Source organism: Vigna unguiculata, chromosome 7 (genome assembly GCF_004118075.2).
Source record: "Vigna unguiculata cultivar IT97K-499-35 chromosome 7, ASM411807v1, whole genome shotgun sequence".
In the NCBI taxonomy this organism is placed as follows: Eukaryota; Viridiplantae; Streptophyta; class Magnoliopsida; order Fabales; family Fabaceae; genus Vigna; species Vigna unguiculata.
The window spans coordinates 666772-681647 of NC_040285.1; the positions used below are offsets into that span (position 1 = coordinate 666772).

The 14876-nt window shown below is 31.4% G+C and overlaps 2 protein-coding genes across 2 annotated transcripts; both read left to right on the top strand.

The window, feature by feature from the left end:
- Window positions 1-3341: 3341 nt before the first annotated feature.
- LOC114190537 (protein tas-like) lies at window positions 3342-7111 on the top strand. Its single transcript, XM_028079463.1, has 8 exons — window positions 3342-3655; window positions 3776-3871; window positions 4230-4313; window positions 4696-4856; window positions 5108-5225; window positions 5650-5785; window positions 6120-6298; window positions 6715-7111. Exons 1-8 carry the CDS (start codon window positions 3410-3412, stop codon window positions 6952-6954), a joined length of 1260 nt encoding a protein of 419 aa, XP_027935264.1. The 5' UTR covers window positions 3342-3409; the 3' UTR covers window positions 6955-7111.
- Window positions 7112-8136: 1025 nt separating this feature from the next.
- LOC114192193 (PH, RCC1 and FYVE domains-containing protein 1-like) lies at window positions 8137-14795 on the top strand. Its single transcript, XM_028081828.1, has 9 exons — window positions 8137-8672; window positions 9137-9223; window positions 9343-9432; window positions 9520-9606; window positions 9692-9793; window positions 10038-12089; window positions 12200-12325; window positions 13204-13619; window positions 14285-14795. The coding sequence occupies exons 1-9, from the start codon at window positions 8628-8630 to the stop codon at window positions 14436-14438; spliced, it is 3159 nt and encodes a 1052-aa protein (XP_027937629.1). The 5' UTR covers window positions 8137-8627; the 3' UTR covers window positions 14439-14795.
- The last annotated feature ends 81 nt before the right edge of the window (window positions 14796-14876 follow it).

Consider the following 14876-nt stretch of genomic DNA (forward strand, 5'->3'; position numbering starts at 1 on the left):
ATATATTATTACTTATATTTTGATAAATAAATTAAATTGAAAATAATGCAAACAATTCTGGGTTTCAATAATGATCAATTGATGGCTCCCAATAAATGATGTGTAAAAACACACCAAATGGTGATGTTATGGAACGACTTGACATGCACTATGCCATAGTATATAAGAATAAATTAATTAACAAAGCTCATTTTTTTCCATGTAAACATTATCACGTTGAAATCATAATGCATACATTAATCATGTGCTATAAAGTTAGACAACTGAACTATTGATGTAAAGGATAAAGTATGGTGGTATATTAATCGCACAAGAAATTTAAAAAGAAAAATCACACAAGAATAACTATAGATTATATTTTTAGTAATTTATTGATTTCTATATTTATTTTTTTATTCTTGGTATTTACATAAATATTTTGACCTTTTACCTTTAAATTTTGGATAATTTAATTTTTGTTAACTAGTGACTACTTTTTGTTGTATAACACACACACATATATATATATATATATATATATATATATATATATTTTGACGGATCTTGACCAACATTGTTGGAGAAGCCAAAATAATACACCCAAAAATACATCTCATTATTGTCACTAACACAATAAAAATGAATACATAACTTAGTATAACGATAACTAAAAAATAAATCACAAATATCTAAAAGATTGTCTTTCGTTCCTTCAGATCTCTAAACTCATCAATAATTGAATCATAACTAAAATTTTCAACTATTTATTTTTCAATGTAAATAATCATATTGTCGGCAAAAAATTCATCTTCCATTTTATTCCGCAATCTTATTTTGATAATTTTCATTGCAGTAAATGATCTTTCCATTGTAACTGTAGAGATAAAAAGAGTTAAAATAGGTAAGAATGGAAGATGAGAACAATTTGTAAGAAACTCAAGACATAAACATATAAAAAGGCTCATTAAATAAATTATTGAACTAATATTTTACTATCAAGTGACGAGGATGGAAGATAATGAAAGAGAAATAAGAAAAAAAATAATAGATCTTTTTATTTTCAGAAACAAAAAAAAAAAACAAATGAGAATGAAATACGAGAACAATTTATGAAAAATACAACTTATAATGAAAATAAATAATAAAAAATATCTTGATAAATCTTTTTAATTTTATTTTTATTATATTTGATTTTATATTTTATTATTTATTAGTATTAATGATTATGTTTATAAAAGAAATAAAATATTTAATTTAATATTTATATCAAAATAAAATCAAAATATCTAATATCTATAATAAAAAAACCAAAATACCTATTATAAAAAAAAATCAAAATTTTTGGGGTGGCCATGGCCCCCTGCCACATTAATAATCTGCCAATATAAATATATATATATATATATATATATATATATATATATATTATCTTTGAGTTATTTTAAAGATGAATCTTGTTTATTAATTCATTTATACGAGGAAATTATGATTGAAGATGAATATAACTTGGAGTTTATTAAGTTAATATAGATTTTTAAGATATAGATTTTTTTATCTAATCACAATTTTAAGATTTTTTTTTATAATGTATTACATTTGAAAAAAAAACGTAAATCTCAATTTATTAAATTAAATTATTTTAAATATATATTTAATTATTTGTCTTTACTTTTAATATTTGATTGATTTTTTTTTGTTACCAGAATATATGACAATCAGTTTTAAATGCTCAATCGTATAATCTTCATTTAATTCTATTTCAAAATTTATAAAATTGTAGTTTTTTTTTTTAGAATTTGTAGTTTTAGACACGTCCATAAATTTAGGACTAATTGTGGTCATATTGTTATGAGTTGAAAGAGAAAAAGGAGTGGAAGATGAGTTGAGAGAAAAAAAAATAGAAGAAAAGGTGTCCTGAAAAAAAAAATACAGAAAAGGAGTTAGGAAAGAAAAAAATAAATATAGAAGAAAATATTAAATGAGAAATAAATAAAAATGAAGATCCAACAAAGAGGGAAGAAACTATAACCATTAAAAAGATGTTTTTACTGATCAACAATGTGAATAAGAACTTTTAATGAGATATTGCAACAATATATTATTTGAGGTCAATCAATTCAATAATAATGTACACAAATTATAGTTTTAAATTGTAAAATTAATGAAAGAATGATCTTGACATCATTTTCTCTCGAAAGAAATATACTCATAATGTTAAAAAAACGAATATACTTAAAAAATGAAAGAATAATATCATCTTAAATATAACTATATTTATTTATTTATTTTAATTTAACAAAATTTGAAGATCAAAACACATTAATTCTAATTTTAAGTTGAAGTTTAGATATTACAAACAAAATATCTAATAATACAATTACTTCACCTAACCTTATATATCTTGTTGACTTAACATATTCACCTGTGACGTTATCATTTACCAACAAGACATTAAGAACACATGTCAAAATACTATATTTTTGTTTTGGACACATAAAAAGGCACAAAGAAAAAACAAATAGAAACCAAACTATAATATGGATATTTCAAATAAACCAAAATGATATTAAAAATGCTCATTCATCGAAAACACATAATCTCTGCTTAATTCTTTTATGATAATAAAAACTAACTAATAATACTGAAAAAGTTGATGATGAAAAGTAATTTAAAAGTATTAAAGAGAAAACTAGAGTGAAATATTTGTAGAATATATGTTTAATTTTATCAATTATAAAATAAAAAAACTCCATAGATAAATACATATTGAGAAAGAAGTTGAGAAAAGAAAAGAAAGATAAATATGATTTTAGTCACAGTAAAAATTAAAATTAGTCATTTTTAAAACTTTAATCAAATTTAGTTTTTATTTTTACAAATTCATAAATTTAATTATTTTAATTAAATTTTGTTAAGTTTATTTAACATTTTAAATGTATTTTATGATAATATCTTAGTCCTCAACTTTATAAATTTATAAATTTAGTCATTTTAATTAAATTTTGTTAAGTTTATTTTTAACACGTTTTATGATAGTATTTAAGTTGTTTATCATTTGACACATTTTTACTTTGATGCTAAAACGAGTTTTGAGATGTCTAATAAACTTACCAAAATTTGATTCAAATAACTAAATTTACGTATTTTTATCTTTTAAATTAAGAAATTAAATTAGACCAAAATTTAATAAAAAAAACTAATACCAAATTTCATTAAAAATTAAAAAATAAAAACATATTTAAACCGAATATATATATATATATATATATATATATATATATATATATATATATATATATATATTAGGCACTGTGGAGCCCACCAACTTCTTTAGACATGAAAATATCTTTGTGTATGATTTATGTTGTCTCTGCTTCACTTGTAGAGTCTTGTAGAGTGAGTAGAGTCTGTGCAAAGGATAACCTCCAACATGGCTTCTATGTGTTCCTTCAATGCTTCTTTTTCTTCTTCTTATTCTTCATGTCAAAACCATTATCTTTCTCACCCTCTCAAATCACCATTGCCCTTTATTCGCTCTTTCACCCTTCCAAGAAACACTAAGAAGAAGAGCAGTGCAAGTGTTTGGCCTCTGTTCTGTGCCCTCAACAACCAGCCGTTGCAGTACAGGAACGTAGGAGACTCCGACCTCAACATCAGCGAAATCACTCTTGGCACTGTATGTCATCTTTTTCTCCTACATTCAAACAAAATAAAAGGAACGACATTGTTATTGTTATTGTTATTGTTATTCCTTCCTTCGTTTTCATTTTGGTTGGTACCACGTTGTCGATTTCAGATGACCTTTGGGGAGCAGAACACGGAGAAAGAGGCTCACGACATTCTTAATTACGCGTTTGACCGTGGCATTAACGCTCTCGATACTGCTGAGGCTGTAAGATTGTTCTTCATCTTCATCTGCATTTGCCGTGTGTGTTTAGATGTAGCTGAAGTGTTTCAATTTTTTATTTTATTTTTGTTATTTATTTCCCCCTTGTGAAATGATTTATGACAGTGTTAAAGAAACCAATTACTGTAGAAGATATGATTGCTGTATTGTTTAAGAGAGGAAAGGTTAGAAATTTAGGAAAACCAAATTTCCCAAATGAGTTTTCGTTTAATTGATGGATTTTAGAGATCATTTTTCTTAGAATTTGCCCTTTCAACCCACTCAACTCTACAAATTAGTATGTAAAATAAGATTGTCCAAGCCTGTAAATAAAAACAGACAATTCTATGTCTCTTGATTGCAGTACCCAATTCCAATGAAGAAAGAGACACAAGGAAGAACTGATCTCTATATTGGTAGTTGGCTCAAGTCTCAACCTCGTGATAAGGTATTGAATGCTCATTATACTCTAAAATACATTGTCTATTGATGAAGTGCTAATAATCTGATGACTCACAATAGTTTATAGTCTTTTATTTTAACAATAATGTGTAGCAAATGTGATTTTAATTTAGATCCGTGTAATTGCAATTATACATCTATTATGTTTCAAGAAATTTTATATATTTTTAAATCCATATCTGTCATTGTACCTATCCTATCTAGTTATTAGCATAGTATCTGATACACTTATCTTATTAGTATATCATAGTTTTGCTATATATGATGATGAACTGATCCTGAGAATTGGTTTTCAACCGTTTTGGATGGTTTTTGCTGAGTCCACTCTCAAGAATTTGAAACCATTTGTGTAACATCTCTGTGAATAGATTATTGTGGCTACAAAAGTATGTGGTTATTCTGAAAGGTCGAGTTACGTGCGTGAGAATGCAAATGTTTTGCGAGTTGATGCTGAAAATATCAGAGAAAGTGTGGAAAAAAGCCTTAAGCGCCTCGGCACTGACTATATTGATTTGCTGCAAATTCACTGGTGAGTTTACACAACGCAAACATCTGTGTCTCACTTATCTTTTTTTGTTACATTATTAGTTGTGTATGTAATTTGAACTTGTGTAAATCCGTGGGAAACTTGTTTATAGTTTTCGTTGTGCATTTATGTGATATATCATCATATCAACAAACAAGTTGCAAGTGTTCTCCTATTTGCATCTTCTTGAAACTGAAAGGTAAAAGTTTTTGAACTATTGATTTTTGAATATACGGTGCACTGCTTCATTATAGGCCAGATCGATATGTTGCACTATTTGGTGAATTTACTTATGATCCTTCAAAATGGAGACCCAGTGTGCCATTTGTTGAGCAGTTGCAAGCCTTCCAAGAACTTATCAATGAAGGAAAGGTGACTGATGTCTATTAATTCACTTTATTCCAACTGAAATTATTGATATTTGCTTGTAAGTTGTAACTTTCTTTGCTTAATTTTAGTGTTACTTTTTGCGGAGAAAATGAAGTTGAGAAATGGTAGAATGAATAGTTTGACTCTCAAAAGTTTGGTTGTTTTGCTATGTTATGTGGCCAATGTCTCATCCTATTACAAGCCTGTAAATAGAAACAGACAATTGTATGTCTCTTGGTTGGAAGCATGAACCTATAACCTTCTTGTCCAATCAAGCTAGGATTCACTGTCTCATCTGCTTACTTTTCCAAGAAATTTGTGCCAATCGTAACATGAAATTCTAATATTCTGATCACAATGTCATGTTTCTTCTCTAGTGCATGAGATTGGGATTCAGTTTCTTGAGATTTCTGTGTGTGCATCACAGGTACGCTACATAGGTGTTTCAAATGAGACTTCTTATGGAGTGATGGAGTTTGTCCATGCAGCTAAAGTTGAAGGCCTTCCAAAGATTGTCAGTATCCAAAACAGCTATAGCTTGCTTGTGAGATGTCGTTTTGAAGGTGAGATTGTGACATTCATCATGGATAGCTTTCTCAGCAAAAACATCTAGAAGAAAAAAAGAAGCAAAATCAAATGAACTTTTACCTAAACTGAAATAAGTAAGAAGTGTTGGAGATCCAATATTGATTAGAGATATGACAAATAATAATATATAGATGGATGCAAACCTTATCTTTCTAAGATGAAAAAGGGATAACTTGAATCTTTGCAATAAAAAATGGTCACATGATTTAAGGATCAAAGTGCATATATGATTCTATGTTGAACGGGGAAATTGTACTTTTCCATTTTTGTAAGCTTCTTTAAATTCTTTGTTCCTCTAATTTTTTGCAGTTGATCTTGTGGAAGTTTGTCACCCAAAGAATTGCAATATTGGCTTACTATCCTATTCCCCACTTGGAGGTGGATCACTCACAGGAAAATATATAGATATAAACTCTGAAGCTTCAAAAAGAGGAAGGTTGAACCTCTTTCCCGGTTACATGGAAAGATATAACAAATCAGTGGCAAGGGTACACCATCTAGTTCTTATATTTGGAGTTTAGTTCTGTTTGTGTAAACTTCTCTGCAAATACATGTAAAAGTAGAAAAGAAGAGAAAACGAACTAAATTGAATATGTCAGAATTGCTGAGATATCAAAGTTCATAATGATACCTAACATGATCTTATTTGGAACTAAATTGAACCGAGGAGTTAAAATCAATTGATGCATGTAAGTTTTGGAAAAGCCAAATAAGAGAACTGTTGTAGAAGTTAAGTTCATACATTTATTTGATCTTATATGAGAAATATAATTCATATAATCTTTTCATTTTCTTCTATAATTGTTTGCAGGAAAATTTATACATATAGTTTTAGACTATGTTCTAAAATATGGTGACGATACTGAAGAACCTCCCTATTTTTATTTTTTTTGCTGGATTTCAGGAAGCTACTATAAAGTATCTTGAGTTGGCGAAAAAGCATGGTCTAACTCCTGTTCAGCTTGCACTTGGATTTGCAAGAGATCGTCCATTCATGACTAGTTCAATTATTGGTGCAACCTCTGTGGAGCAGCTAAAAGAGGACATTGATGCTTTTACAACAACTGAGAGACCCTTACCAGAAGCAGTCATGGCAGATATTGAAGACATCTTCAAGAGATACAAAGATCCTGCAATTTTTTGATCATTATACCCTCAAGTTCACATTTGATTGCCAAATCACTACCATTGATTCAACCTGTTCCCCCATTCCTCTCCTCTCTATTCTTTTTGTCATGATTAAAACTATTTAGGCATTTCACTCAATGTCTAAGACAAATATAGCCATATCATGCAACTAATCAGTATCATTATCGGTGCAAAACTAGCCCAAAATTCATACCAAGAACCAATACAACTTAAATCAAATTTCACACAAAAGAAACATCAAACTTCACCATTTCTCAATTCAATCTCGTCATATAGGATTAATATTTAAATTTAAAGTAGCTTCCATTACCCGAGATAAAAAATTCTGGCTCAAAGATTACTCTAACAACTCTAGTTCTTAGAGGATGTTATAACTAAAAAAAGAAAACTCTTTCAAAGATCAAACACATCCTCATAATCACAATCATAGAGAGTTTCACCTTGAGCCATTTTGAATAACATGTATGGACCAAAAAATCACTAACAACTCAAAACAGTACACCATGCAAAAATTAAATTTAAATTTTGATCGATTGGATGTGTAAAACTATTTACAAGAATAAGATCAATTATTTGAAGAGAAAACAAAGAATTTTTTTTATAAAAGAATTTTAAAGAAATAATATTTTTTATAAAATGAAACTCTATTAATAAAACTTTTATTTATAGTATAAGGTTTTAAATAATAAAACAATTGAACATTGAACTATCTACTATTTTCTTGATCTCTACTGCTAGAGGTTATTGGAGAATTAAAATATGATTAAGTCAAATATATTAAAATCACACTTTTAAGAAATAAATTACATTCCCATATACATTCAAACAATATATAATAAATAATACATAAATAATATATCCATAAATTCTTGTCCTCAAAAAAAAAAAAAACTTAAAAACTACAAAGTTAAATTTAATTTATTTATTTACAAAAATTAAAAAAGTTATTTTAATTTATTTCTTTTTTTAAATTTACTACTTCAATATAATATTTTGTCTCAAAGAAAATAGAATTTAAAAATGAATAAAGTCAAATATTACTCAGGTTATTTTATTAAGAACAAATGGTTTAACTATTAAAATAAAATTATATAAACGCTATTAGCCCAAAAATAGCTTCTTCTTTTTTTTCAGTTTTAAAAGTAAATTTTGAACTGAAAACCAAACATGTCATTAGTCGGGGAACGTGGAAGCAGTTTCAGAAGGGCGCCAATATCTCATTCCCTTTCCTTTTACGTAACTTTCGCATCTCTCTCTCAATTGCTCAATCCAATCTTGCTCAGAAACTGATCACACACATGTTGATGCAACTTTCACACCCTCTTTGAAAATTTTCAATCTTTTTGGGAGGGACATGATTGATCGTCATCTGGGTCATTCTCTGATTCTGATTCTATAGTACATTTTCAATCTCTTTGGCAGTGCCATGATTAATCGTCATCTGGGTCATTTTCTGATTCCGATTCTATAGCACATGTCATGCACAGCCACCACTGCCATATATGAGTCTGGGGTTTTTATTCTTCATTTTCCTTAACATTGTCCAAATTCTGGGGGAAAATTTTCATCTTGAGGTTTTCGGAGACTTTGATGAGAGGCCTAAGTAGAAAGCATGACGCTTGAGCTTTGTCCTCTTCTGTGGTTTCCTTACAATTTCTCTCAGATGGAATGGCAGATCTTTCTATCTTTGGAAGTTCTGAGCGTGTCGAGCAAGTTAGTTTCACCACCAAAAGCTTTTATCTGAAAAATATTTAAAAGAATGTTTGCTTTGGTTTGTAACAGAAAAATATTAGAACTTTTATTTTATTTTAATTTCTCACATTAGGCATGGATATGCTTGTTTGTTTCAAGTGAGTATTCATTTGTGAAGTTGTTATCATGAAAAGAAAAATCGAAATATTGAGGAATCTTTTGTTATGGTGTATTGATTATAGAACTCTAGTTAAAATTTATATGGGTTTCCCTGGATAGAAGGAGTGTAGTTGGAGATAAGACATGCCTTCAAAGCTTGCCAGTTTGTTCATTTCAAAATCACTTTATCTAAACGAGGAAAATACTAAGGAATCTTTTTTTTTTTTTTTTCTGGAATAGAAATTATCACTGTGATATGATTCTCTAGAGATTATGTTGCTTCGATGCTCCACTTAATTTATTTTTTTTCTTGTTTCTTTATGAAGGCGTTCATTACATTAAAAAAGGGTACTCAGTTAGTAAAGTATAGTCGAAAAGGGAAGCCGAAATTTTGTTCGTTCAGACTCTCATCGGTGAGTGTGTGTGCTGAAGAAAATTCAGTATACTGTCCAAACAATGGTACATGCTTATTATTTGTATATTGAATTTCATATCTCTTCAAGAATGATTTCATATTCTGTGGCATTATCAGGATGAAACAAAGCTGATTTGGATTTCTCATGGAAAGGAAAAGAATCTAAAATTAGCTTCTGTTTCACACATCATCCCAGGACAGAGAACTGTGAGTTATATGTTTGTCTTTGGAGCCTAGATTCATGGTTATGTTAGCACTCTGATAAAGATATCATGGGTTTCCTTTTAACTGCAGGCCGTCTTTAGAAGATACTTGCGTCCTGAAAAGGATTATCTGTCATTTTCACTGATTTACAAGAAGGGGGAAAGATCACTTGATCTGGTTTGAAAACACAGTAATTTTAAATTTAAATTTGTCAATTTCGTATAAATTTTGAATCTGTTGCTTCCCCTTTTCATATCGTTAGATCTGCAAGGACCAAGCAGAGGTAGAGATATGGTTTTCATGCCTTAAAGCATTAATTTCCACTGGAGACCGTATTAAGCGTGGAATAAGTGATTTAACCAATGTGAGTTAAAAAAAATTGTTTAAATGACAGTTTATTTTCAACTTATCTTAGTTTATATATTACACAGTTGCTACTTCCTATTTTTAACTACTTGGTCATGGAAACCATGAGAATTCTTGTTAAAGCACAAGTTGTTTTGCACGGGTGCACACACACACATGTATATATATGTGTGTGTATTATTTCTAACATCTATGTTTTTAGAGCATTTAGGTAAATTAATTCTTTTGACTCTCTCTTGCAGGATAGTGTTGACTTAGTTGCTGGAACACTAGAGTTCGCATCAAGCATTGGCCGTAGCAGGTTTTCTTTCGAATCGGTATCTCATGACTCTACTTCGTCTTGGTCCAGATCGGATACAAATATGCTACAGAGGACAAGTGTCGGAGATGGTTCTCGTATTAGCATATCAAGTATTAGCCACTCAAGTAGTGTAGGATCAGGACTAGATGACATAGAATCCCTTGGTGATGTTTTCATATGGGGAGAGGTTTGGGGAGATGGAAATTCATCTGATGGATTGGGGACTCAAGCTTCTAGTAAGATTGATGTGTTGACTCCTAAGGCATTAGAATCTAATGTTGTTCTTGATGTCAATCAGATTGGGCCCGGTGTACGTCACATTGCTTTAGTTACAAGGCAAGGTGAGGTTTTTACATGGGGAGAGGACTCTGGTGGAAGACTTGGCCATGGCTTTGAAAAAGATTTTGGTCGACCTCATCTTGTAGATTCCCTAGCAATTACCAACGTGTCTTTTGTTGCATGTGGTGAATACCATTCATGTGCCGTGTCTGTATCTGGTGACTTGTTCACCTGGGGTGATGCTACAAATAGTTCAGGACTTCTTGGTCATGGCAGTGATGTTAACTACTGTATACCAAAGAGGGTGAGTGGCACTTTAGAGGGACATCAGGTTGTATCCGTAGCATGTGGCGCATGGCATTCAGCATTAGCAACCACCCTTGGGAAATTGTTTACCTTTGGTGATGGAAGATTTGGTGTATTAGGCCATGGAGATCGAGAGTGTGTATCATATCCAAAGCAGGTACAATTATTGAGTGGACACAAGGCTATTAAAGTTGCATGTGGAATTTGGCATTCAGCAGCTATTATAGAGATTATGGACCCTTCTGGTTCAAACCCTTCATCCAAGAAGATCTTCACATGGGGTGATGGTGACCAGTATCGTTTGGGTCATGTTAACAAGGATAGTTACCTTCAACCAACTTGTGTAGCTGCCCTTGCTGATTATAGCTTTAACCAGATTGCATGTGGGTACACTATGACAGTTGCACTCACTGTATCTGGTCATGTTTTTACAATGGGAGGCACATCATATGGTCAACTAGGAAATCCAAATTCTGATGGAAAAGTCCCAATTCTAGTGCGAGATAAGTTGGTAGGTGAGTTCGTGGAGGAAATAGCATGCGGAGCAAATCATGTTGCTGTATTGACTTCAAGAAGTGAACTATATACTTGGGGTAGAGGTGCCAATGGAAGACTAGGACATGGAGACACAGATGACCAGAAAACTCCAACCTTGGTAGAAGCCTTGAAAGATAGGCATGTTAGGAGTATCTCATGTGGTTCTACCTTTACATGCTGTATATGCTTACATAAATGGCTTTCTGGAGTTGATCAATCTGTTTGCTCTGATTGTCGACAACCATTTGGTTTTACCCGAAAAAGGCATAATTGCTATAATTGTGGATTGGTGTTTTGCCATCCTTGTAGTTCAAAAAAGGCTTCTAAAGCAGCATTGGCTCCGACACCTAGCAAACCACATCGTGTGTGTGATGGTTGTTATGCTAAGCTAAAAGGTGGTGGTGGTGGTGGTGGTGATACTGCTTCAAACTTAAGTAAAGAAATTAGTCGTCCTTCTAGTTCCTCATATGGAAGGGAAAGATTTGAACGGGGAGAGGTGAAGTCTTCCAGAATTCTCTTGCCTCCCATTACAGAACCCATAAAATACCTTGAGATCAGGACTATTAAGCATGGAAATATAGATGAGACTTCTTCCATGATTCGAGCAGCTCAAGTTCCTATATCTTTGCAACTGAAAGATGTGGCATTTCCAATTTCGCTGAGTTCTGCACAGAATTTTTTCAAGCCTCTTATTCAGTCAGGTCATCCTCAACCTCCACCTCCACCAATTAGACCTATGTCACCATATGCTAAAAAAAGACCACCAAGCCCACCTCGTTCTACCTCCCCTGGATTTTCAAGAAGCCTTATTGATAATTTAAAGAAGAAAAATGATCATATGAGTCAAGAATTCTCAAAATTGCAAAACAAAGTATATTTCATAGTTCATTCCACTTTCATATCTATTAATTATGTTCTTTATTCTCTGACCAGAACTTGTCCCAATTAATAAAATTTGTGTATAATTATTTTCTTGCATAGAATAAAAGTTTGAGGCAGAAGAATGACACACAAGACATGAAGATTCAAGAGCTTCACAAAGTTCTTGAAGAGGAATCTTCTAAGCTTAGGGAAGCAAAGGATTTTATTAAGTCCATGACAGATAAGGTATCATAATTCTATATTTTGACTTAACAGTTTAACTCTAGTTTGTTCAAATTATTCTTGCTCGAGTCTTGGAACAATGTTTTATACAAATTCCTATAGTGTAAAATGGAACACTATCCTATATTTATGTGTATTTATTGCATTAAGTTTATATGAAACAAACTCCATTTTGTAGTCCGGACACAGTTTTAGCATCTCTTGCATTTATTTTATCTCTTCAAAGAGATAAATTTGGAAAACCAAGACTGCATAGACATCTTATGATCGGGCAGATGTCCATGACAATCTACTGTTCTTCCAAAGTCTTTCAGCAAGAATTAGAAAATAGATGACTATCTCCAATGATTGTCAACATTCCCTAAAACTGAGCAACAAAAAGCAATCATTTAGTTGCAGTCAGGTTGAGTTTCACAGATACATAATTATTGTTACACTGATTTAATATTATCTGCCATCTTTAATATTGATAACTATTATGTTCTAAGACACCTTAAAGGATCAATAACTTTCTTCAAGCTGAAAGTTAATTATATTTTATTCTTCATATATTTCTCCTGTAAATCCTTGGAGAAGCTTGTCCAAGTACGCCTTTATCATACTTAGGTTTAGATTAGCTTCTAGCTAATGAGAGCTTTTCGATTGAGATAAGTATTTGATTCCTAACATACAAAATACCCCTTATAAGTTTATAGCCTATAGGTATTTATGAAGAAGTTAGCTGCAAAAACTTTTGAAAAGTTAAGACGCACAAGTTGATTTTACCATATGCAAAAGGTTTAATACATTTACCTCCTTGGTTTATTTTATCTGCTTTGACGTTATTGCTTGTGGAGAAGTTTGTATCAAGCTGAACTTGCTTCTGCATTTCGTTTACTTAGTTGAGTGAAGTGATTGAGACTTTGCAATCTGAGACTGGCAATGAGACTTTGAGAACCATGCATGCTCAAGCTGAAGAGTTTCTTGATGAAGAAAAACGTTTGGAAGCTTCTTCCTCTCGACTGAGCCTCAAGTCTAAGCCACAAAGTGCACCTGATTTACCTTCCTCGGATAGTAACTCTTCTGGGGTTGTTCCATCCCAAGACGGAGAAAATACTTTTGAAGAAACCAGCAACTCATCTACATCTAGTACACTAGTGAGTCCACCAAACTCAAGAAATATTTCAAGATTAAGGGACTCCAGCATACATTTGACAGAAGGAGAAAGATCAATCATTGAACAATTTGAGTCAGGTGTTTATGTCACCCTCGTTGTACTACCTAATGGTTACAAAGTTTTCAAACGAATTAGATTCAGGTATAAGAACTACTGCTTATTTAACCAATTTCCACATATTTTCTGTGTCATTATGTTTATCATTGTATATGTTGATCGCTTTTTAGCAGTTTCATAAAAAATCCTGCTTCGTAATGTGGCTACTGCATGTAACAATTAATATTTTTGGTTAAAACGGTAACTAGATGTTGAAATCTCTTAAGATCTTCTATTTCCATTCAGACCACCAATCATGTTATATGATATCCATTTGCTCTTTGTGGAGGTAGTGATGAGCATTGATAGCTTCTCAACTTTCTTTTTTTTGTTTGTTACTACTTGATATTGATACACTCGTGTATATATATATATATATATATATATATATATATATATATATAGAGAGAGAGAGAGAGAGAGAGAGAGAGAGAGAGAGATTTAGAAAGACATTTTCTTCTTTTACAGTATTGGCATGAGGAAGGCAAATGTTACCCTTATTATATGAAAAGCTTCTATGGAATTTGGTTTTTGATTTTTTTTTTCCTTACTTAGTTTGATGGCAGGAGGTTAACACTTTGAAACATTATAATCCACTATATTATACCGTTAGAGTATTGATTTTCTTATTTTAATTGTTTCTGTCTTTAATATTATATCTATCTGTTTTCTCTTTTCCTTTTTTTTTTATTGGGGGAGGGGTGGTGCAGTAAACGAAGATTCAATGAGCAGCAAGCAGAAGAATGGTGGAACCAAAACAAAGATAAGGTGTATAGTAAATACATTCCACCACCACCCACAAAAAATGCCATTACTGGACCATCTGTTACCTCTACAAATGCTGAAGAGAATAGTGAGGCATGACCTTCTTCCTAATGAGGTAGCATCAGTCTCTCAAGTGTAAAAAAACTATATTAGGCTAATTATTGTAAAAAACATGTCAGTATCTACAGCAGTCTGGAAATGACATGGAATAGAGCATAGAATATGTAGTATGGTTTAGAGGTAGCAAAATTTACTTTTGATTAATATGATTTGGATCTCACTCTTACCCTGTAACTCTTCCACTATAAATCCCTGTACTAGTTTTTTACTTTTGGCCTTCAAACACAGCTATTGTTATTGGTATTGTACATTGATACATATGTAATTTAGCTCCTCTAACAAATCTAGAGATTCAATTAATAGACGAATGATGAACTGTGCTACAACCACACTTTACATAACAATAATAAGAATGATACTAACAATTCCATACTTGTTCTGTTAAATTTGATGTAGCAGGCCCTTGGTTCTACAGTG

Coding starts and splice junctions, on each gene's coding strand:
- LOC114190537 (XM_028079463.1), top strand. CDS start 3,410: ATGGCTTCTATGTGTTCCTTCAATGCTTCTTTTTCTTCTTCTTATTCT. Junction 3,656..3,775: donor GCGAAATCACTCTTGGCACT/GTATGTCATCTT, acceptor TGTCGATTTCAG/ATGACCTTTGGGGAGCAGAA. Junction 6,299..6,714: donor ATAACAAATCAGTGGCAAGG/GTACACCATCTA, acceptor GCTGGATTTCAG/GAAGCTACTATAAAGTATCT.
- LOC114192193 (XM_028081828.1), top strand. CDS start 8,628: ATGGCAGATCTTTCTATCTTTGGAAGTTCTGAGCGTGTCGAGCAA. Junction 9,433..9,519: donor TCATCCCAGGACAGAGAACT/GTGAGTTATATG, acceptor TTTTAACTGCAG/GCCGTCTTTAGAAGATACTT. Junction 13,620..14,284: donor TTCAAACGAATTAGATTCAG/GTATAAGAACTA, acceptor GGGGTGGTGCAG/TAAACGAAGATTCAATGAGC.